This window comes from Phyllopteryx taeniolatus, chromosome 13 (assembly GCF_024500385.1).
Source record: "Phyllopteryx taeniolatus isolate TA_2022b chromosome 13, UOR_Ptae_1.2, whole genome shotgun sequence".
NCBI lineage: Eukaryota > Metazoa > Chordata > Actinopteri > Syngnathiformes > Syngnathidae > Phyllopteryx > Phyllopteryx taeniolatus.
The window spans coordinates 16,638,968-16,663,362 of record NC_084514.1 but is presented as its reverse complement, the minus strand read 5'-3'; the positions used below and the strand labels follow the sequence as shown (position 1 = coordinate 16,663,362).

Below are 24,395 nucleotides of genomic sequence, written 5' to 3'. Positions count from 1 at the left end.
TTAAAACAATGTACTTTGGTCTTTACACAATGCTCATTAACCTTATGCAGATTCAATTTATTTTGAGTGAAAAATGTTTTTTGGGACATAAGCATCAAACCACTTCTGCCATGTGACTTTCCTTCAGAGATGCCATGAAACGCATTTCTCACCCTAAATATTCAGTCACTTGCTCATTTTTAAAAAAAATAGTTGCTGAGCAACAAGGGTTGGGTCAATTTACCCACTGGCTCATTTTAGCCCACTCTCCACATCTACAAATTGTAATCCGCAAAGGAAAATTACATTTTCGCTATTTGTATCGAATCAACCTGTCATGCAACTCAACACATACAGTATGAAGGAAATAATTTGATGTGGTGTAAAAACCTTTAACCCCGTAAAGTGTGCGGAACATTACACATAAACAGCTCTGATGACGATGCAGTGCAGTTCTGCACCACAAGTACAATAAACATTACCAAATCAATACCTCTGACAGTGTCAACCAAAATTGGACATTTATACTTCCGCAGGGGCTTGCATGGGTTTAGCAAATCAATAAAATTGGAGCATTTTCCTTAATTTGTCAATGATATAAGAATAAATGCAGCCATTGGCGAGAGTCTAGTACAGTATATGAACATAAATGGTGCCCCCCAAAATTCTCTTATCTGTCGTTCTAGTATCCACATTATTGTGGAGGTGCAGCTAATAAAATGTCTGCTTAGTTGTATGTGGCAGTTTACTGAAGCGATTTGAACGAATAATGCTTCTGAGTGACTGTGAAATCACCTTTGAGAGTTGCTACTGCTGCCCTGCTGGGCCTCCGGCTGACATTCACGAGCAACAAAACAAGCAAGGTTCTGTTACAGTCAAACAAAAGCAGCCGCTGGAGCACCATACCTACTCGAAAGAGTATCCTGGTCGTTTTAAGAGTCAAGGGAATTGTACTAAGAGCAGGTACACCCAAACTAGAAATACAAAACAGAATATAATTTAACTTGCTGCAGTGAATCGGAGCTGTAAAAGGTTGCAATGCACATTGACATTACTTTTGGAAACAATAGGGCTAAGATATGGCTTTTTTCAGAAACAGTCCCGTAGTCCTTAAAAGTTTATTTCCTTATTCTTTTACCCCATGTACATAGAAAAAAATATTCACACATTGCACTTTCACAATACAGTTTCCCTGTAATAACCAGCCATTTCAGTGCTTTTGCACTTTGAATTTTCCTCATTCATGAAACAAACGTTGGATCTGCTGAGCGTTAACGCACAAATTAGTTAGGGGAGTATGCATGCATTTTATGACGAGTGTATTTGATATGGTAAAGACACACACCAACTGTACAGAAGTCTATTAAAAAGAAATGCACCCATCAAATCTAGTGTTTTAGTTTAGGACTAGTTAGTGATGGTAACATTTCAATGACCACTTTGTCATTGGTGAGTTGGAAACAAACACCCAACAATACCATGGCGTCCATAACATAGGACAGAAGAGTAAGATGAAGCACTATAGGCACAGTAGGCTTTTCATACTTACATTATTTACACGTTCTCAAACCTTCTAATTGACTTTGGATAGTAATCTTACTCAGGGTTACCAATGATAATATAAGAGCAAAAAACCTCTGACGAAATCCAAACAGACATGAATGACCCAAGCACAAAGATAACCCCAGATGATTAGGCGGAACAAGATTAGAGCAAGCTGCAGTGACGATGCTCAGTACTGCAAAAGTTCAGCCGATATTGTCTCAAACAAAAAGCCCCTTAGCTCCTAAGCGCTGCCAATCTGGACTGCATTTCTTCAATGTCTTCCTCGGACTCGTCCTCTGAGGCTGCGGTGGCCCCGGAGGGCATCTCGGGCAGGGCGTCTGTGACTTTGCTGGGGGCTTTGCCGAGGGCACCTAACACAAAGCAAAGCAACCAAACAGAAATGAGCCTGGATTTACATTGCACATCCAAGTGTCCAATCCTGATTTAATGGCAAGATCAGATTCATTTCTATTTCCATGTACGTTTCAAGTGAGACACACCTGATATGGTGGTTTACATTCTACACATGAAACAACCCGCATGTGCAGACCCAAACCCAAACGCCACACCAATGTGACAATACAAAACTAAACAATATAAGAGGTTCTTTGCTAAATAACGGTTACTTGTTCGAGCTTCCACGATATCGCAAATTTTTAAGCAAATGTTTTTTTTTTTTTTTTTTTTTTTTTTTAATGGGTTTTTACATCCATGATTTCCCAAAAACAATTAGAGACGGGGACTCGTCAGACCACAGCACACGTTTCCACTTACGTCAGTCGCTCTCGGGCTCGGGCCCAGAGAAGTCGGTGGCATTTCTGAGTGTTGCTGATACAATATATTGCATTTTCTTGCTTGGCAGTTTTAACTTGCATTAGTAGATGTAGCGGTGAACTATGTTAACTGAAAATGGTGTTCTGAAGTGTTCCTGAGCCCACGTGGCAAACTCCTTTATTGATGCCGGTTTTTTAATGCAGTGAGGGATCAAAGGTCACGGGCATTCAATTATTGGTTTTCGGCCACATAAGTGCATTGATTTCTCCAGATTCAATTAATCTTTTCATGATATCATGGAGAGCCGATGAAGAAATCCCTAAATTCCTTGGATCTGTATGTTGATAAACATTCTTAAAACTGTTGGACTATTTGCACACGCAGTTCTTCAAAAAGTGGTGAACCTCACCCCATCCTTGCTTGGGAACAACTGAGCCTTTCGGTCACGCTCCTTTTAAAGCCAATCCTGCTACGAACCTGTTTCCAATTAACCTGTTCACCTGTGGAATGTTCCAAATATGTGTTTTTTTTAGGCATTCCTCAACTCCATCCATCCATTCTCAATACCACTTATCCTACTCAGGCTCACGGGGCGCTGGAGCCTATCTCAGTTGACTTCGGGCGAAAGGCAGACTACAGCCCGAACTGGTCACCAGTCAGTTGCAGGGCACATATAGACATGGACAACCATTTGCACCCAAAGTCACACCATCACTGAGTGGGAACCGAACCTGCGCTGCCTATACCGAAGTCTGGGAAAGTTGAAGAATGCATCACTGATAGGCAAATGTACCACTACACTTTCTTTTGTTGCGCCTGTATCAGCTATTTTTGGAACGTGTTGCAGGCATCAAATGAGGTAATATTTGAAAAAAATAAATTAAAAAAAAAAAACACAAAGAAACACAAAAAAGAAACATTCATCAGTTTGAACGTTAAATATCTAATATTCAACTGAATACAGATTGAAAATATTTGGAAATAATTGCATTCTGATTTTATTTACATTTTACAAAATGTCCCAACTTTATTGGAATTGGGGTTTGTATTTACCTGGACTGATTCTCCCGTTGATTTAAATAAGGGTAACTTTAGCAATTCTCCACTGGCTGCCGTCATCAATTTTCTTTTGCATATTTAAAGGTGGATGTGGGTCTAATCTAACACACTGTATTTAGACCATACTTAATGGTCTATGATTTCACTGTAGTTTTACATTTACAGCTGGGGGTTATTTATTTTGTGTGTGTTTACTAGTGTTGTTTGGGCAGACACAGCTGTGTAAACGTCACCGATTGCTGCATTTCAATTCCAATGAGGTGACGTTGACGAGGGATGGCCGATCAGTGCGTTCTCCGATGCGCATCAGATTTGCAAGAGGCCTGATTCGGATCTCAAGATATTTGACTCCATTTGTTCCTCTACTCTGCCATGTCAAAGATCCCCCCCCAAAACTCATAATTGTGTCACTTGAACCATGTAGTACAAAAGCCAGCCTTAGTCACATGCGTCAACTCCATGAAAGCACGTGTGAAGCCCACAGAAGCATCACCTGCTGTGATCTCAAAGAGGATCCTGTCAACTTCCTCCTCCGCCGCCTCTTCCATGTCCTCTCCATCTTCCATGCTCTCAAATGTGTCCTCTAGCATTTCCTCAATGATCCCCGCCTGGGTACAGAATAAATAAGCAGTTCTATTCGTCGAACATCTCGCTCGTGAAAAGAGCCTTATATTCAAATATAAGGGGGTCCTCAGTTTATAATGGTCCCGGGGTAAGTAGTTCGAGGTTAGGAAAGGCGCGCAATGAACTAATTCGTACAGTGACAAAAGAAAACGTCACATGGCACAAGAAGGAACACTCTGTTACCGCCATACTTACCGATACCATTTTCCATTTTGATTTGCATATTTATGACCTGGAAGACTTTTTCCAGACATATTTTACTACAATTATGACTTTCCTACTGCATTAGTGATTCATGAATGGACTAATACATTTCATGGTTCAATTGGCGTTGCTATTTAAAAAGTGCTCTTCATCATGCTGGTCACATTTTGACATGGAGGGCTGAACGATTTTGGAAAATCTAATTCCGATTTCTTTCCCGCAATATTGCGATTTAATATTTCTTTTTTTCATGGTCGTCTTCCAATCTTTTTACAAACAGAACCAATAAATTAATCTGTATTACAATAAACAATCAGATTGATTAGCCATACAGTGTTTGATCTTATAGGTTAGGCTTACGCTAAAATAAATGCCTTCATTTGAATAATAAACCATTAATATTAATGACAGTTTATCTATTTTACTAAACACTGACTTGCAGTCTTGGAAGTGCTCGACTATGATAACTTAAAATTCTACCAAACAAGTGTGGTGTAGACCCAAGTTTGTAAATCAGATTACAACATTAATGCAAACAATTCTGTGCCTTTATCGCTTCAGATTTTCATGTTTCATGATTGAAACATCATATGTAAACATGAGGACTGCACTTCTTTAGCACTGAACTTATCTAGACGGTCTATAAATGAGTAAATCTACATACATAAAAAAGCCTACCAATCTTTAGCCATGTCGTTGTCATATATAGTCTCCTCCAAAAGTATTGGAAGGGCAAGGTCAATTCCTTTGTTTTTGTTGTATACTCAAGACATTCGAGACAAAAGTTCTGAATTCCAGCTTGTATTTCATGGTATTTACATCTAGATGTGTTAAACAACTCAGGACAGAGCACCTTTCGAAACCCAAATGTCTTTTGTATACAACAAAAAGAAAGGAATGGACCTTGCCGTTCCAATACTTTTGGATGTGACTGTATGGCCTTTATGATGCCTTTGTAGATGCTGGAACGAGTTTGGAGACATGTTAGTGTTTGTAGCTACAGAGGCCGGACACGTTTCTTACTTTGTGTCGCATTGTCTTCCCTAAATCCAAAACAGCCCCAGACAATCGAAGTACTATTCCTCTTAGACAAAAAGTCACCACTCTGCGTCCTCTGTCATTTGCTGATGCCATTTTCAAAGATATTGTAGCGCAAATTTTCTTATAGTTACGATTGTTTTGTTGGAGCGCTGTTTTTTTTTTCTTCTTCTTCATCCGATTGGATGAGCAGACGGGAGGAAGGAGAAGTGCAAGAATGTGTGTGACTGAGAGGCAAAATGGAGCTGGTTACACGAGAAGCTTGTTCTTTTGGAGTGGTTATGGACTTTTTTATTATTTTTTATTTTAAATCACAGCCTTTACAATTTGAAATTTGCATTCTACTGCATCGCGATGTCAGCTTGAATTCGATGAATCGTTTAGCTCTAACGTCATGAAACAAAGACAACCCCGAACAATTGACCAACAGTGATTTTGATTTTGGGGGGAATTATTTTATTTGTTTACTTATTTCAAGGATACCCCCTTGAGATGGATCATCTCATTTTGTATTGTTTAAGTTGACAACTTAGTTGACAAATAATTGAGAAAGACGGGTCTATTAGAGCAGAGGCCACGAGTTGAGGGAATATGTATTGGTAAATATGGCTGCAGACCTTCATCATCTCCTTCGATAGATCTCGCATGGTGGCCTGTATCTCTGGGACTTTGACGAGACTCTGCATGGCTTTCATCACCTCTGTGCTCTTCTGCAGGGACCCAGCTACACGCAATAATGCTAGAAAACAAACAAACAAACAAAGAAAATACATCCTCTTTGCAGTCATATACATAAATACAGTTGAACTGTGACGCAAAACTCACAAAGCTGATTCTTCATGCTGAGTGATACTGAGTTGAGGTGGGCTTTAGAAGAGTAGAGCTTTGTGACGGCTCGTTTTGACTGAACCATCTCCTTAGCGAGGATCACACAGACGTCCCTCTGACCCTTTTTGGCAGCATCTTTAATGGATCTCTTCACTTTTTCCTGTTCCCTTTGAATATCTGTCACACAAGATGCAAATGTATTGTTTGACTAAGGCTGGATTTACACCGCACGCTTCAAGTGCCATTCCCGAAATCTTACACTCAATTGGGATCTGCACCATAGCAGTGGAAAAAAACAAACAAACATGGAATTAGATATCTTCAGAATAGAATCGTGCCTCTTCCAAATACGGATATAGAATTTGCCAATGCGAAAGCAGTTTAAACAGACAGAACGGCGCTATCTTGTGGAAGCGAGCTTGACGTCATCTCAACACACTGATTGGTCACTTATACACACCTGTGTCTGTCCAAACAACACAAACACTCGCTGTAAATGACAGGGGAAGCATAGACCATTAAATGTTATATAAATATGCTACAGTAGTGGTGTGTCCATTGTTAAATAAGCAAAATAATTGCGGGCGGTGGGCAACAGACTGATGAGGAGGTTCCCCTCATTCAAATCAATGGTAGTCAGCCCAGGCCGACAAAATGGTATGTAATGTTAATGTTCGTATTAATAATTTACCATCGTTTACTTTAGTGGATGCTTGTGTTTTTTGTGTGTAATTTAGAATCTGCGCATGCTGGTTGCTTCAAGTGTGCATGGGATGTGAAAAAAAGAATGATGAACACAGTGTTCCCTTCTGATTTGTTCCAGGGATGTTTTGATGTATTTTAAGAAGGGGTTAAACTAGATCATCATTCATTAGTGTAACTCAGCAAGGTGTCCCAATTCATTATTGGGTCAGCAGAGGAAAAAAAATAACTCATAACTCAATAACTCATTTGCTTGCTGTCAAATAGTGACATGAAAAATATCCAGGTGATTATACATCTGCATTTGGATGATTAGTAAAGATTTAAAACATTATTGTAGGATTAATAGTGGGACATTGTGTATATTGTGCCATTTCTTTACCTCGAATTTGTCTGTCGATTGTTCTTGATTCCTTCCTGATTTTCTGGGTCCACTCATTTATCTAGAACAAGAAACAGGGTGGGCTAAAAAGTAGGTATAAACTTAAAAATTTTTTTTTTTACAATGACATTTATTACAATATGAGTCAAGTCTCATAAAATGCTTCAAATGTAATGTCCTTCAGCATTGTAACATTCCTCAAACCTTTGCTGAAATGTGTGAAACACAGAAGCATTCAAAGTCCCATCAGCATCCATTTCTATAAAAGCTTTCGAGATTAAATCTTCCAGTAGTATCAAGCAAGGGTTAAGGCTTCTTTATACTCGCGCGGACGGGGACCGCGCTGACGTCACTGCGGCTATCCCGCGCGCAGTTTGCCTTTATAATCGAGCGCAACCCACGCAAGCGGTTTTGAAAGTGTGCTGCAGTTCTCCTCATAGTCGGTCGGGGGTGTCGCGACGGCTGGTATTGGCTAGGACGCCACAGGGTGGAGTTCCCTCTGCATTTTTTTTGTCCATTTCCGGTAGTCGTTTATACATTCCTTTCCATAACAAGGAACAAAGCAACAACAATGGCCACCGTGGAACAGAACCAATTCGTCGGTCATGTGATGCGATGCGATGGGGGCGTTGTCGGCCGCAGGAGCATAAAGAGGCCTTTAGAGTTCCAAAATAGAGTTTCGATGAGAGGGTTAGGGTTTCAAAGTAGACTTTACACCGTTCTGATCGGTATCGGCCGATAATTAGCATTTTATGCTGATCGTCTTGAATGTCATAATTCGACGATCCGATCCACATCGAATAGAAGACAATTATTTTGTTGTCTGTCCCCATGCCTCACTGGCATAAATAGATGAACCAAGATACAGTCCATCCATCAATCAATCCATCTTCTGAGCTGCTTATCCTCACAAGGGTCGCGGGCGTGCTGGAGCCTATCCCAGCTGTCATCAGGCCAGCCAATCGCAGGGCACATATAAACAAACAACCATTCGCACTCACATTCACACCTACGGGCAATTTAGAGTCTTCATGCAACCTACCATGCATGTTATTGGGATGTGGGAGGAAACCGGCGTGGCCAGAGAAAACCCACGCAGGCACGGGGAGAACATGCAAACTCCACACAGGCGGGGCCTGGGATTGAACCCCGATCCTCAGAACTGTGAGGCAGACGCTCTAACCAGTTGCTCACCATACCGCCACCAAGATACATTATTTATTGTATTTTTTGGAGCAATTGGAGCACATCTCTCCATCTTGCGATCGGATCGTGATCGGTTATAGTTTTTTTAAACTCCCTGACCGGCCCCAAAAGCCTATTTCAAAGTAGGGTTTAGACCTAGGGATCGGGATTCAAGTTAGGGTTAGGTTTTTAAAAAAGGGCTTAGGCTTTAAATTAGGGTTTCAGGTGCCAGTGTGAGTTTGTGGACATGCTGACATGAAAGAGACCCTAAAAGTGTCCGTAAATCCCTTTCTTCCTTTGTCTCTCTCTCCTTCTATAAATTAATCCATAAAGTGTATACCTACTTTGCCCCCATGTACAACACGCTTCAAAACAACAAATTGACATAAACCTAATGTAATTCCCTTGGTTCGTTACAACTACAAATGTGAGAGCGATCATTTTGGCGGTCGGGCTCGAAATCGTGTTTGTTTACATCGAGGTGGTTGACAAGCTATGACAGCAGCCTATAGCTTCAAAGCTAACGTAGCTAACTAGCGCCACACGTAAACCCGTTATTAATGACCGGCGGCCCAAACGCAAGTTGCACATGAATTTAAGCTAACGTCTATTCGCTATTCGGCTAAGCAGGGCGCTCAAGGATTGTATCGTGATTGACGGAGCGCTAACGTTAGGCTACTTAGCAAAGTTAGCGCTATCGTGTTTGACTTTAACAGAGGCTGTCGAAGACTGTCACCCGGTTGTTTAGTGGTCGCTGCTTACCAGATCTTTCGGTGGCTTCTCCGGTGTTCTACCGAACAGTCCCATTGCGCCAAAATGCCTTAAATAGCAGGTTGTTAGCCTACTTACGGGTAGTAGATGGCTACCTGGAAGTATTATCCGAGTAGCACTTCCTGTTCTCGTTCAATCGGCCCGGTGCGAGACCAGTGCGGATGTAAAGGAACAGTCCGTGGTTTTAATCTAGCAATTAGGCAAAGGTAACTTTCAATCAAAAACTAGCTAGCGAGTAAACAGAATTATAACTATTAGTGTTGCTTATCCGCCTGGATACAGCACAACCGATTAACACGATATTCGACACCTAATTGTGGGAAATAAATGATGAAATGTAAACAATTGCATGTGCAAAATGCATTTTCTTTGTAAAATAGGAATTTATCAATTGCATGTTTTATGTCTACGTTGTTTATACTTATTCATAGTTACTTTTACGTTTATTTCAATTAGCTGTGGTACAAAGTTAAACAGTACAAGCAGCAGCATTCACACCGAGCTCGCAAAATTGTGACGTCACAGCCCTTTATATCAATTTATAATGAAAAACAGCGCAAGAAAGCAACACGACTCCGAGTGAAAATGGAATCAAATTGAAAGAAAAAAAAAACATTGAACATCACTAATTGTCTCCGTCATCGTTGCACTGTTGTGACGTTTTCAAAGGGTCCCATTTCCAGCGAGTTCTAGATTGTTCTGGTATCGATCGCTGCACGCGCCAATCACGTAAGGGCAGTGAGGGCGACACACCAATCAGTGACGCGGGAAGGCGGGCCTTACAACCTTTGGTGATGTTTAGGGTTCTTCTCCGAGTGGGAGAATCCGCCGTTTTCATCGTTGCCCTCAGGATTACGCCGGATGAGTTGGCTATAAACAGCACGGATTACATAACGGCGAGTAATTTACTCAGTGCACTTGTAGTTGGTGGACGTGTTGCTTTTCAGAGGAGTCTTACATTTATTTTTATTTAAATAGAACAGGGTGATATTGATCTTTTTTCACAAAGGTGACAAGTGCGGAAGGATAAGTTTCTCAGGAGGGTAAATAAGAGCTTCCATCATGTCAGTGGTCGGCATTGATGTGGGTTTCCTAAACTGCTACATCGCCGTGGCCAGGAGCGGTGGCATCGAGACCATCGCCAACGAATACAGTGACAGATGCACGCCGTGAGTATCAAAATAATGAAATAAATCCATTTAAAAGACAGGCGTCATCATGGTGAAAAGCAGTCCCGTTGTAGTTTGTTACGCAATGTGTGCGTCTTGTGTGACGCTCTTGACGAGCGATGCTGGCGCAAGCTGCAGCCGGGGATGCTGCTGGCTTCGGATGGGAGGATAAGGCCTTTTACCTTCAGCCTAAGCAGGTTAACAGAGGTCCAAATGTCATCACAATCAGTTGACAGTGGGAGTGATGTGATAATTTACATAATTGTGTTCTGTTGTCCAGTTCTGCTCAAACTTGTCTGAAAACAGCTATAGAGGTAACTTGCCATGCATGTGTTAATGTGGCGTGTTGCTTAATTTCTAATGCTGAAACAACAAGAGAGGGACCTATGCCTGGTAGGCTTGTACATTATGTCTGGCCACATAGAAGGAAGAAAGTTCCACAGTCCAGCTGTAAAGAGTTCATTGCATTTGGGAGGTTTTTGAAGATACTCCAGCTTCCAACTTGCTAAAAACATGCATGTTGGGGCAGCATTGTCTCCTCTGTAAGAATTTGGGCTTTGGAACCGTTTCGGTTCGAGTCCAGCAGCGACCGAGTGTAAAATGACAACTAGTAGTGCAGCACTGTTTGTGTGCACCTTTCACTCTATCATCTCTGTATTCCTGAATGTGTGTGATCTGGTTCTGTGTGGCGTGCAACACAAATAGTGTGTTAGTTGAATTTCCCTTTTAAGGATAATAAAATAACAATGAAACTAAACAGACTGCTTATTGTTTCGTGTTTACAGATAATGTTGTCACAACAACACCAAGTGTCCAATAAAACATCAGAAAGTGTTTCTTTTTGTCTGAAACACAAAGCAAAACATTTTTGGGGTAAAAAAAAAGTCCATAGGATGGGTAGTATGTGGTCTCACAGTTCTGAGGTCTGGGCTCTCCTGTGTAGAGTCTGCATGTTCTCCCTGTGCTAGCATGCATTTTCTCTGGCTTCCTCCCACATTCCAAAAACATGCATGTTGTTTTAGGGTTCATTGAAGATTACACTCCCATCGGTGTGAATTTGACTGTGTGCGCTGCGATTGGCTGGCGACCAGTCCAGAGTGTACCCCACCTCTAGTCCAAAGTCACCTGGGACAGGCTCCAACTCCCCATCTTTAAGTCTAGATAGATGTGTCATTCCTCCCGTGAAGGATAATGATGACAAATGGCTGAAAATGGAGGGAGGTTTTTGAAGGTGAACAATCCTGCCTCTGTGTGTGTGTGTGTGTGTGTCGTCAGACTCCCTTGTGAAATGTCTGTAATCGAAAAGTGGCTTTCTGCTCTCACGCAGACAGTCAATACATTTGTTCTCCGTTGGCCACATATTATAGCTGGATTATTTCTCCATAGTTCACTTCATCTGCTGATGCACTTGTCTCTCCTCATCCTCATCAAGGGCTTGTGTCTCTTTTGCCGCCAAAAACCGCATCATTGGAAATGCAGCCAAGAGTCAAGTAAGGACAATCCCATACTGTCCACTTAATTCAAAGTGACTCTCAATTGAAAAGACTTTAATGTGCATATGATGCTTCTCCCCCAGGTGATAACAAACTTCAAAAATACAGTCCATGGCTTCAAAAAGTTCCATGGCAGAGCATTCGATGACCCCTTTGTGCAAGCAGAAAAAAACAAACTACCTTACAGTTTGCATAAACTGGCTGATGGAACCACTGGACTTAAGGTGAAGTGTTGACAAAATTGCATTGATATTTTTTCACATTTTCCTCCCATCATTTTGTTCATATACTGTATGTCAACCTGATATTAAACATTTTTGTCCTAAACGCGAATGGCTCATTGTTCCCTCCACCAAGGATCTTTTCATAGAAGTATGCATTCATTCTTCCAGTGATGATTAAAAATTAAAATTAAATTTTAAAATAAAATGTTAACATTTTGAGAATCGACACATGATGAAAGTCATTAAAAAGATACAGAATTCATGATTGATTCAGTTCATCGACATATGCAAGGTATCAACTCAGGAGTTACACCGAGCATTTAAATTATAAAATTTTTACTTTGCTGGTTTCCGTTTCAGCGAGTTAAGGATAAGCTTTAAAGAATACAAAATAAATAAATACAGGGTGTGCCAAAAGTTGGTTGACACTTTAACATATTTAAAAAAGACAAGAAAGGAGGTTGTGAGAAAGGATGGATGGATGGATGGATAGATGGAAGAAGGGAAGATGGAAGGCAGTAGGAAACAAGGATGGTATGAATGGAAGGAATGAATGATGCGGGCAAGGATAAAGGAATGGAGGAAGAAAGGGGCTCACTGCCAATCGGGTCGCCATCAGATCAAACCCACACCCATTCACAGTCCACATAATATACAATAGATAGAACCGGACTCCTACTACTGTATGTAACATTAGTAGTTATATACCGTCATACATTGCTATTGTGCTCTTATTTTTTATGTGTATTTTTTTCTTTGTTCTCTCTTTTTCTTTGAAAATCTTGTTCCAATCATTTTCCAATAAATATCCACCACAATATAAATAACCACAGAGGGAGTATATGAAACGCCCCTGTTTAACAGAAAAACTGTTCCGGCATAAAAAGATATATAGATCCTCGAAGCAGCCGAACAGGACAGGACAAAAAAAAAAAAAAAAAGCAACAAAACCAGAACTCTAGATAGAAACCCTATTTTGAAACCCTGCTGGATGAAGTGGCTGGGGAGAGGGAAGTCTGGGCGTCCCTGCTAAAGCTACTGCCCCCACGACCCAACCTCGGATAAACGGTAGAAAATGGATGGATGGATGGATGGAGCCCCTGGCTTGATCACAATTTTGAAACCCTACTTAAAGCCATAACCCTGGCTTCAAACCCTGTTTTGAAACCCCAATGCTCTTTTTTGTCTTCTGTCTTTGAAACCTTTCTTTAAAACCCTTAACCTTCCACAAAGCCCTAACACTTGCCTTGATACCCTATTTTGGAACCCCAAACCTATCTTGATACTACTGTTACTTAAAAAAGAGTCCATCTGGGAAGCTTTCATTGAATTGTGTGGTGCTGTGTTAAGACATTTGGATTATTCATTCACGAGATTTAACAGTGTAAAATAAATGAAATTGTAAAGTGTAAATGAAATGGGGGGGGGGAAATGTGAGTGTATACTTACTTTTGCCCCCCACCTGTACCTATGTCTGACTAAAAAAAATTCAAAAAAGGCTATGTAAAAAGCTTTAATCCTGCACCTAGTTTCAGAAGAAATTCTTGATTTAGAAAGCAGCACATAACCTCTGGGGTTAATGGCAAAGTGTATTTCCCAGGTACGTTATTTGGACGAGGACAAGGTGTTCACAGTGCAGCAAATCACAGGAATGCTGCTCAGCAAGCTGAAGGAGACATCAGAGGGTGCCCTGAAGAAGCCTGTGGTGGACTGCGTCGTGTCTGTCAGTGATGCAAACATAGCTCCGGACTCTTAACTCACAAGCTTCTCAAATTGAACCGTGTGTGTTTGTGCTCTACATTCCACAGGTCCCCTGCTTTTTTACAGATGCTGAGCGGCGATCCGTGTTGGATGCAACACAAATAGCAGGTCTCAACTGTTTAAGGCTAATAAACGACACCACCGCAGGTCAGTGAACAGCACACCTGGGCAAAGTACAGCCCCTGGGTCACATCTGGCCGGTCCACAGTAAAGTATGAGCTTCTTTTATTTTAATGTGCATGTGTGTCGGCAGTGCAAGTGAACAAGAGCAATGACGTGTCTTCTTTTCTGGCAAAAGTAATGCGTTACTTTGCTTGTGACTCAAAATGGCAGATTTTTGGAGTAACGTGTTAGCGGCATCACTGCACATGGGTTAAATATACTGTCCCATTGCTATTATAGTTTTGATTACATTGGCCATCATTGCTGATTCCGGAGCAGATGACATTGACATGGCAGCACAATAGAGGCTGAAATCTGATAGTACTAAAAAAAACGCATCCTCATACAGTAGTGGAAGCAGTGCAGCAAGAGAAATGCTATGAAATGAAGCGTAGACTAATATGAATAAATGAATACATTAATGCTGGCCTTGAGCATTTTCCACTGCTATACCACTGGCCTTCATTAGGGCTGTGGGGGAGCTGGAGCCTATCCCAGCTGACTTTGGGCAAGAGGTGGGGTACACCCTGGACTGGTCGCCAGTCAGTTGCAGGGCAATGATAAATATATGTGACTATTAAACATACATTGTCTAAAGTTGACTATAAAATTAAATCATTCGGTCAACTGTGGGAACTGAATATAAACTAAACGCATGGTTGGGAGGGGAATGGCATACATTATAGATTTATTGCAAGTATCCATATAACGTGTGCAGCTATATGGAGTAATGCAACTATATAGGGTACAATTATGCATTAAGTATTTTATATGACTTGAAATGCAAATAGATGTGTAACGTGAACATATCATTTGGTGGGCACATAAAATAAGCAAAATTCTCTAAAAAATGATGGTAATAAGGTAAAGATAATAGTATTTTATTTGACAGTGGCATTAGCCTATGGGATCTACAAACAGGACCTTCCCAGTCCAGAAGAGAAGCCTCGCAATGTTGTGTTTGTGGACATGGGACATTCTTCTTACCAGGTCGCCATCACGTCCTTCAACAAAGGCAAGCTCAAGGTCAGTCACCATCCATTTTTTTCCTCTCAATCTCACCATGAACCTTATCCTCGCTGAGCTTTGCCGGCGTGTTGCTTGGTCGCCATGCAGGTCCTCGCCACGGCATTTGACCCCTATCTGGGCGGGCGCAATTTTGACGAGGCCTTGGTGAATTACTTCTGCGAGGAGTTCAAAGTCAAGTACAAGCTGCACGTACGTGACAACCCGAGGGCTGTGCTGCGACTGCATCAGGAGTGTGAGAAGCTCAAGAAGCTCATGAGTGCCAACTCCTCAGACCTGCCCCTCAACATTGAGTGCTTCATGAATGACATTGACGTTTCCAGCAGGATGAACAGGTCCAAACAAAGAGGCTATCATTTAGATTGATAGCATTTGAAATGATTTTGACCTTGTTATCAACCCACAGGGGCCATTTTGAAGAGATATGCGCCCAGTATTTAATGCGGGTAGAGATACCGCTGAAGGCCGCCCTCGAACATTCAAGTATGTCCCTATGATTTATTACACTCAGGTATGTCAGATAATGTTAAGTCAGCATGTTGTGTGGCAGAGCTGAGCCGGGACGACATCTGCTCCGTGGAAATAGTCGGAGGTGCGACCAGAATGCCGACCATCAAAGACCGAATTGCCAAGTTCTTTGGCAAAGACGTCAGCACAACGCTCAACGCTGATGAAGCTGTCGCCAGAGGCTCTGCCCTTCAGGTGCCCATTTAATTTCTTTTCTTTCTCTCTGGAATACATCGTATTGTGTGCTATGTTTTGATTTTTGTGTCATTTTGTTGTAGTGTGCAATCTTGTCTCCAGCTTTTAAAGTGCGCGAGTTCTCCATCACCGATGCGGTTCCCTTCCCCATTACTCTGCGCTGGAAATCACCAACAGAGGATGGAGTCGGGTGAGGACACGTCCCCTCTTACAGTTCAGGGTTGTCCAACTCATTTACTTCAGGGGCTACATACAACTTAAGTAACCATTCAAACTAAAGCAAGAACTAATTTAAATCTGTAGTGAAACAAAGAAATAAATTGATCACCTGCCATTTTCAAGCTGTTGATGTTTAAATGTCAACAAATTTGGTTCTTTTGTGTTGACACAAACAATTAGCAGGTTTTGTTTTGTTCTCTTACTACGTCGAATGTGAACCAAACCATGATTTAAAACCAAGGTATGTACCAAACTGTGAATTTTGGTGCACCGTTAGACTTTTAGCGGATATAAACTTTGGTGGTTGAGGTTTATCCTCCCTCAATCATAACTACGATGTGGCCCCGTGATGAAAACATGTTTGACACCTCTGAGGCTAGACCACAGAAGCATACATTTTATTGCGACCTAAGTGGGACGCATACTGCAACTATCCTGGCTGTTCAGAAGAATATGGCTAAAGTTACAATAAGTCGAATAGAATGCACACTTGGACATCACAATCGTTGATTCAGTTGACATCCAAGTTGTCCTAATTCCCCCCCCAAAAATCTTATATACATAAAGTGAATTGATGTTACGGGCTCCAACTGTCGCCAAACATTTATTAACTATACAGGCAATGGTGACTTTTTAAAAGTTTTAACACGTATAAAAAGACGTTTACCAGAATACCACACAAATAATGTCAAACTGCTCACCGTTTGAAGATGCTTGCAGAATCGGAATGGAGAGGGAACAGGAAGGTGTTTGCAGAGCCATACCATAACTTCATTTGCCGGTATTTACTTTAGTAGTGCCGATGCACAGTATAGGGTTAATAAGTTGTATTGTAATAACTATTAATTTAGCATATGCTCTGTAAAATCTATTTATATTTAGGTTACATTTTATTTTATTGTTCATATTGTACAGAGTAGCCAGACCCTTCCTACGTCGGTGAACGGTCCGTTTATGTTTCTACCGCTATCATCACACTTTTTATATTTGTCATTATTAGTCTTTGCCTCAAGTGTCCAAAATCAAACGTTTTGTTTTTTGTTTCAGAGAGTGTGAGGTGTTCAGTAAGAATCATGCTGCCCCTTTTTCCAAAGTGATCACCTTCCATAAGAAGGAGCCTTTTGACCTAGAAGCCTTTTACAGCTGCCCTCAAGACCTTCCATATCCAGATTGTAGGATAGGTAATGTTTGACTTTTCTGTGCACAATGTCTCTCAGTTAATATCATACTGAAGGATAATGAACCAACCACCACTGAAGCCTTGAGTTTTAAGTGATCTATTTGAAGTTCAAACACTCCCCCCCCCCCCGCCCCCCCTCTGTTACCAGGATGCTTTTCAGTACAGAATGTGGTGCCCCAGCCAGATGGAGACAGCTCCAAAGTGAAGGTCAAGGTGCGCTTTAATGTACATGGGATCTTCAGTGTGTCCAGTGCCTCTTTGATTGAGAAGCAGAAAGGAGAGGGTGAGGACATGCAGATTGACACAGAGCCACTTGTGCAGAATGAAGGCAGAGCAGAGGAACAGGTAGAGTGATCTGTGGTGCATATTTCAGTTTTTAATACTTTTAACAAATACAGTGAATGTTTGTATTTGTCATTTAAATGTCACTGATTTTTCTCAGACCAAAATGCAGGTAGATCAGGAAGTCCAAAGCCAGGGGGACCAGCCAGATGAAGACAACACTCACATCAATAAGGTGGGTGGGACAAACCACCATGTCTTGTGTTTTCTTATCCGCAGTCATAATAAACACACCCATGTCTATAATGTCCTTCAATTATACTCAAAAGTATCCCGAGAAATTGACATACGGATTGATGGATGAAAGTGATCCATCCCTCAAATAAATAGCTTACATTATTTACATTATTTTTCCCATAAATATTGTAATACACATTATGATACCTTTGTCTTTTATTACTGTTCTGGTATATCCATCCATCCATTTTCTGAGCCGCTTCTCCTCACTAGGGTCGCGGGCGTGCTGGAGCCTATCCCAGCTGTCATCGGGCAGGAGGCGGGGTACACCCTGAACTAGTTGCCAGCCAATCGCAGGGCACATAAGAACAACCAACCATTCGCACTCACAGTCATGCCTACGGGCAATTTAGAGTCTCCAATTCATGCATGTTTTTGGGCTGTGGGAGGAAACCGGAGTACCCGGAGAAAACCCACACAGGCACGGGGAGAACATGCAAACTCCACACAGGCGGGGCCGGGGATTGAACCCGTGTCCTCAGAACTGTGAGGCTGACGCTCTAACCATTCGGCCACCGTGCCCCATGTTCTGGTATATCATAAACAATATAGCTATAATATAAGGAGTCTAAAACAAAAAGAAATAGTAAGACAAGACTGAGAGAAGGGCCCTCTGTACATATATAAAACAAATAATAATGTGCTTCTTAATGTCCAAATTAGTCTTTGAGGAAATAGTGTCAAAACAGCAGCTAAGTGTGTTTTGGTGCAGGAGGGTGCTGGTGGTGGAGGGGACAAGCAGGATCCAGCAACAGTAGCAGAGAGCAAGGCCAAAGTGAAGGTGAAGGGTGCTGACCTGCCAATTGTGGCCAGCAATATGAGACAGCTTGACAGCGAGGTGCTTTGCAACTTTGTCCAGTTTGAGGTGAGTTTCTCAAATGGTCTTTTTGAAGTTTGCAGATTATCTTTACACTGACCATGTAATATTGACATCCACATTCATTTGCATTCTCTGTTTCAATCAATGGTGACTTTGTAAACGGGGCTGGTGTAGGACCAGCCAAATGTACTGGCCTATGGGGCAATTAGGATTGAGCCCTATGAATTCTGCCTTGCAACAAGTGGCTACACAATTTTCTTCATAGCTAGTGGTTTCAATTGTGCAATTATTTATCAGACTCTGAGGACATGTCAATGCACAGTGATACTTAAAAGAGTTTAATTAGTTCCTTGACCAAGCTCAGTATGCAATTTACTTGTTTGTCAAATGAATTTGACCCTTTAAAGTTATTTGAAATGCTATTTATCTGTTCCAGCTCCCCCCTCCCCCCCCAAAAAACATCTTTTGTAACATGTTTTTAATCAATAAAAATGTATCTGTATTTTATAAAAACATAACAAAAGAGAATATTAAGAAATAAACTGATTTCATAGAGTGGAATTAAAATAGAATATAACTTTATTATCCATGTCACAGGAACAATGGAAATCAGTTAGGCATCTCCCAATTTGCAACGTTCAGGTAAAAGATAAAAGCACACAATTGTCAAAAAGACACTTATTTACAGACCATGCAGTTATTGACATTTGAGAGAATGTCCGTATTATGCTATGGTAGTAGTGTGATTATTTACATTCAGGTATTGGACATATTTTCTATCAGACGATATTGCTCATGTCTTGTTCATTTTATTACACTTTTATGTATAGGTGGGTATTTTCATTAGTTCTTACTGCATTTCACAGCTTTGTGGTAGAAGCTGTTTTTGAGCCTCGTGGTTCTAGACTTCAGGTCTTGTGGCGTTTTACAGAAGGAAGGCGGGAGAAAAGTGAGTATCCATGGTAGGAGGGGTCAACTGGCTTTCCACAATAGTCTGCCGCCAATGTAGGTTTCCCTGGGACGGGTACTATGCATCCAATCACCCACGCTGCTGCTATGCATCCAATCACCCACCTGCTGGAGGTCCCTCCTGTCATTCGCAGAACAGCTGCTAAACAAACTTGTGCATCAGTAGGTCAGGAATCAGAAGGCTCTCCATAGGGGATCTGTAGAGGTTTATCAGCGGGGTACAACCAGAACTGTCTAGTTGCGATCCTAAGAATGAAATTACCTGGATAAATGAGAATAGTTACAGGAATCTTTATCAGCAGGTGTTGGGAGCTGGTTGGGCTTGAGGTAGTTTCCTGAGGAAGTACCGTCTTTGACATGGCTTCCCCACCTAATGCGAGATGTTGGTGAACCAGGTGAGGTCTGTGAGGAAATTTGGACTCTGAGAAACTTGAAGCTTTCCACCCTCTCCACTTACTCTCCATTGATAAAGAGTGTGTTCAATACTCTTGGATTTCCGGAAGTTCATGATCATCTCCTTCGTCTTGGCTGTATTCACGTCGACTTCACACCATCGTTTGAGATGCCAGACCTGTAGGCTGACTCATCGTTCTCCCTGATCAGGCCTACAAGGGTGGTGTCCTCAGCAAATTTGACAATTGTGTTGATGGGGTGAATGGGAGAGCAGTCATGTGTAAAGAAAGAGTAAAGGAGGGGACTGAGGACATATCCTTGAGGTTCAGGAAGAGAGTGTAGGAGCTGTTGTTTCCCATCTGTTTTAGAGGAAGTAAGGGCTGTGTGGAGTGCTGTGTTAATTACATCTTCTTACTGTACATACTGTAGTATTCGTATGTTGCCTTTTATGGGCGTGGCCTAGTGAGTGACGTCAGGAGCTGGAGTTGTGCTAGAGTTCAGTGTGAGCATCTGGGCGTGAGACTGCAGCTCGTTTCGAGTGTTCTCATTTTGTGTGTCCGAGTATTTGTCCCGTTCAATAAACGGCATTAAATGCAACTCTCCTTTCCCACATGTGAGGGAATTACAATACATTAATAGCTCAATTTTTTTTTTTTTCATTTCACTTTAGCGGCGGCGTATCTGAAGCTTGCTTGTAGCTATGAAGCTTTCTTGTAGCTCCAGTTTTGTCTGCAAGAAATTGACCTCTAACTTGAAAAACTCAAAAGATTAGGACACTTGTAAGTCAAGGTACCCCTGTATTATGGTGTTGTTTGTTGGATCATGGATGCTATTTTTTTCCTCATACATTTGTTTTGTATTGTACGAAAAAATATGTTGTATTTCTTTTGGTCACAGCGTCAGATGATCGTGCAGGACAAACAGGTGAAAGAAGCGAATGATGCTAAAAATGCTGTGGAAGAATACGTTTATGATCTCAGAAACAAACTCTGTGGCATCTATGACAAATATATCACACAGGAAGTAAGTGGTGTTTTTATTTAATTGTATATTTGGAAGAATCAGCATATGGATGTTAATTCTTAAAATGTGTGTGCCACTAATAGGATAGCAACAGGTTGACATTGCTACTGGAGGACACTGAGAACTGGTTGTATGAGGAAGGGGAGGACCAACCCAAAGACGTCTACGTGGAAAAGCTGGATGCACTCAAGGTTTGTTTTATATCACTTTGAATTTGACATGGGTGCATTTGTTAACAGATTATGTATTATTCCAAGTGGATAGCGTGTGTTTACAGTATGTGCGTGCTTGTCTTCTGTAGAGATTGGGTCAGCCTATTCAAGACCGGCACAGAGAGCATGAGGACCGGCCGAAGGCTTTTGAGGAGCTTGGCAAGAGGCTACAATGCTACATGAAGTTCTTGGACTCTTATAAACAGAAGGTGAACATTTTTTTCCATAGATATTTTGTGAGTCACGCTTTTTGTATGTAAAATGAAAGTACTGCATTGCAACACACAGGCTGACCCTGTGTAATGTCTAGTATTGGACATTAAACATTATTGCGGTTTCCTGTTACTGATACACGGGGTAGGGCCAATGGGGGGGGTGCCAATGGGTCCCTGCGGCCCCCGCTGGGTGGCCGGTTGTCGGGGCGCCTTGGTGGGGCCGGCGGACCGCCCTGGGTCCCTCGGTGTGGGACGTGTTCCGTCCGCCGGGTGGACCCCTGGGGCTAATCCCGCCCCTCGATTGATCGGGTGAGGCCCTCAGCCGCCGCGGTGCGGCCACAGCAATTAGAGGACACTTCTGTCAGTCTTTGTGCATGTAAAACGGTGTCAATTCACTTGCGTGTATCCGCAGGCACACACCCCTTATTGCAACAAATAACTCATGAATATGCAAATCGCTCGCGTATCCCCTCACTTATACTCTCGTCCTGTACACTTTTATAATTTACATAATTAATGCCACCACACTTCAGTTGTACAGTCAGGTTCACGACCCTTTTCCTGCATGCTTCTTCTGCTGTCCTTGTCCTGTCCTATCTTGTCCTATCCTTCCCTCACATTGTGTAGCACTGCAGCCCCATGCAACACTCATATTTAACGTTTCATTGTTGTAGATAATGTAATGACTTACTTCTCTCATTCTGTTAGTGCTTTGTCTTTTGTCTTTGTTTCTTTCTCCCTTCTACAAACTTTGTTCTATTCGACTGATCAAGTCTGATTCTCAATAAACCTCAATTATAATACCACAGCGGAAGCATAAAAACTCCACGGTGACACAGTAAAACTGTTTCGGTATAAAAGGGATACAGATTTTCCATTCTTCTTGACCTAACCGCTGAACAGGACCAAAAAAAAAAATAATAATGATGGGAATATTTATTATTTTATTACATTTTGAAAATACAGTAGTCCGTAGCCTCGGTTCTGAGGTTGGGTGTTCAAATCCAGGCTCCCGGCTTCCTCTATGGAGTTTCCATGTTCTCCCTATGCTTGTGTTGATTTTCTCCAGTTACTCCAGTTTCCTCTTGCATTCCCAAAACCTGTTAGATGAACTAAATTCTCCATAGGTGTGAATGGTTGTTTGTCTATATTTGACTGTAAATGCTCTGCAATTGGCTGGCGAACTGTCTAGGTTGTACCCAGCTGGGATAGTCTCCAGCACACCCGCGACCCTAATGAGGACTGGATAATGAGGAAGCTTTATAGAAAATGGATAGATGAATATCTTATTATATATTTGAGGACCACAGTCTTCATTCTAAAGTATCCTAGTACTTCTAATGTAGAGAACATAATCCACTACACATTTAGAACGTTGATATACCTGTATTGAGAAAGGTGTCAATTTACTTATACTTTCAACTTTCTATCAAAATGGAAAAAAACAAAAGGTTTTACATATCTCCTGACACAACATTTTAATGTTTTTGCAGCTCTCTTGTGTCTTTTCCAGTTTAGAGATGAAATTCGGCCTGGGTATGAATAATTTTGAGCTGAACTGTAAATAACCTAAAAGGTGCCTTCCAGGATGATAATTGTGATTCCAAATTCTCTACAGGATGAGCGTTATCTCCATTTGGCTGCAGAAGATGTCAGCACTGTGGAGAAGTGCTTGAACGACAGCATGGTGTGGATGAACAGCCAGATAAATGTGCAGAGTAAACTAGCCATCACTCAAGATCCTGTTGTCAAAGTAGCAGACATCATTGCTAAAATTCAGGTATGTGTTGTCAATTATTCCCCCAGTTATGAGTCATGCTATATCTGCTATGACCTCAACACTTATGACCCCTATGCAGGAGGTGCAAGATGTATGTACTGCGGTGATCGATAGGTCTAAGCCCACAGTGGAGGAGACGCATGAGGTGATCGACCAAAACAGCGGCGCTCCTAATAACGGCCCGACTGCCAACCAAAGCCCAGATGGGACGGGAGACGCCAAGGGAAGCCAGCACACAAAACATACGGCAAAGGAGATGGAAGTGGACTAAGAAGATTGTCTGGCATCTCTGCATTTCTGTGACGACCATCAGCGACCATGTAGACTTTAGGGATAGCATTACAGTACCTGGGACCACTTCTCAATCCTCACCGGCCACACAGGTGGATTTGGTGGCTTTGTTTATCTCCACATTTTCAGTTTGCACTCTTATGTCCATCCTCATGTGTGACTATGGTGTGATTCTGCTTGCAAAAGCTTCTGACTATTAAAGAAGAAACCATGCAATAGATTGAAATGTTTCACCTTTCCCTTCCACTAGGCATTGGCCAGCCCTCTATTGTAGCGTGTGACACCCACCCCCTCTCTCTCTCTTCCCCTCCCTCTCCTCCCCCCAGGAGAACTAGAGTAGCCAACAGCTGTTACCTAACTGTTAGGTTGTATGCAATAGTACTAATTCAACAGTATATATTTGTATGTAATACATTTGGGACAAGATGTTCAAGCCTATAAAATTTGAATTCTATTTTAATATTTAATAAAAAGCCATGTTTACGGTACACAAGAACACATTCCCAATGGTAACATGGGCTGACCTATAGTCTCTGTAGGAAGTGATGGGCTACCTATTTCCTTGTTGATTTTCTTGCAAGTTTCCATTTAGGAAATAAAGATGGAAAATTAAACTCATCTAGCTGTAAAATCAAGAGTCATCTATTGTGCAATCATTTTTAGTGCTTGAAATGAAATAGATAATGTGAAGTATTGGTATGTTGAAAAGACAATATACAAAGTGTTAGACGTTTATTGCAGTGCTTGAAATGAAATAGATAATGTGAAGTATTGCTATGTTGAAAAGAAAATATACACTGTGTTAGACGTTTATTGCCGGAGAACTGATTATTAATAAATAATTTCACACCAATTTGCTCCTGTTGACACAAAACAAAAACAGTTACCTATGTATTTCACTCTGTTCCCTAACTGTACAAAATGCGAACCGAACCGACTTTTTTTTAGTAGAAAACAAGCATAACTACGACGTGACCGGCGGTGAAAAAAAAACATGTAGGCAGCCCTGCTTGTGCAGAACGTTTCGAAAATATCTTTCGCTAAGTGGGTGTGGTCAGCCGTGACAGTGACGCATTACGTTACGTG

At 41.6% G+C, this 24,395-nt stretch overlaps 2 protein-coding genes across 6 annotated transcripts; one reads left to right on the top strand and one right to left on the bottom strand.

The window, feature by feature from the left end:
* Positions 1 to 1,083: 1,083 nt before the first annotated feature.
* chmp3 (charged multivesicular body protein 3) lies at positions 1,084 to 9,697 on the bottom strand. 3 transcript variants are annotated; one of them, XM_061794240.1, is made up of 6 exons: positions 9,083 to 9,675; positions 7,136 to 7,196; positions 6,049 to 6,228; positions 5,841 to 5,962; positions 3,851 to 3,965; positions 1,084 to 1,895 (listed from the first exon to the last, which is right to left on the bottom strand). In XM_061794240.1, the coding sequence occupies exons 1-6, from the start codon at positions 9,125 to 9,127 to the stop codon at positions 1,759 to 1,761; spliced, it is 660 nt and encodes a 219-aa protein (XP_061650224.1). In that variant the 5' UTR covers positions 9,128 to 9,675; the 3' UTR covers positions 1,084 to 1,758. The 3 variants fall into 3 exon arrangements, with proteins under 3 accessions (XP_061650224.1, XP_061650227.1, XP_061650226.1); XM_061794243.1 differs by having other exon boundaries at positions 7,136 to 7,218; positions 9,083 to 9,672; XM_061794242.1 differs by lacking the exon at positions 3,851 to 3,965 and having other exon boundaries at positions 9,083 to 9,697.
* Positions 9,194 to 23,927, top strand: hspa4l (heat shock protein 4 like). 3 transcript variants are annotated; one of them, XM_061794235.1, is made up of 22 exons: positions 9,233 to 9,297; positions 9,761 to 9,820; positions 9,894 to 9,987; positions 10,101 to 10,260; positions 11,693 to 11,750; positions 11,837 to 11,977; positions 13,578 to 13,700; positions 13,786 to 13,885; positions 14,793 to 14,926; positions 15,017 to 15,261; positions 15,333 to 15,409; positions 15,477 to 15,628; positions 15,712 to 15,818; positions 16,895 to 17,028; positions 17,176 to 17,372; positions 17,470 to 17,544; positions 18,319 to 18,471; positions 20,686 to 20,811; positions 20,895 to 21,002; positions 21,113 to 21,232; positions 22,857 to 23,018; positions 23,098 to 23,927. In XM_061794235.1, exons 4-22 carry the CDS (start codon positions 10,154 to 10,156, stop codon positions 23,287 to 23,289), a joined length of 2,511 nt encoding a protein of 836 aa, XP_061650219.1. In that variant the 5' UTR covers positions 9,233 to 9,297; positions 9,761 to 9,820; positions 9,894 to 9,987; positions 10,101 to 10,153; the 3' UTR covers positions 23,290 to 23,927. The 3 variants fall into 3 exon arrangements, with proteins under 3 accessions (XP_061650220.1, XP_061650219.1, XP_061650218.1); XM_061794234.1 differs by having other exon boundaries at positions 10,070 to 10,260; XM_061794236.1 differs by lacking the exons at positions 9,761 to 9,820; positions 9,894 to 9,987 and having other exon boundaries at positions 9,194 to 9,297.
* The last annotated feature ends 468 nt before the right edge of the window (positions 23,928 to 24,395 follow it).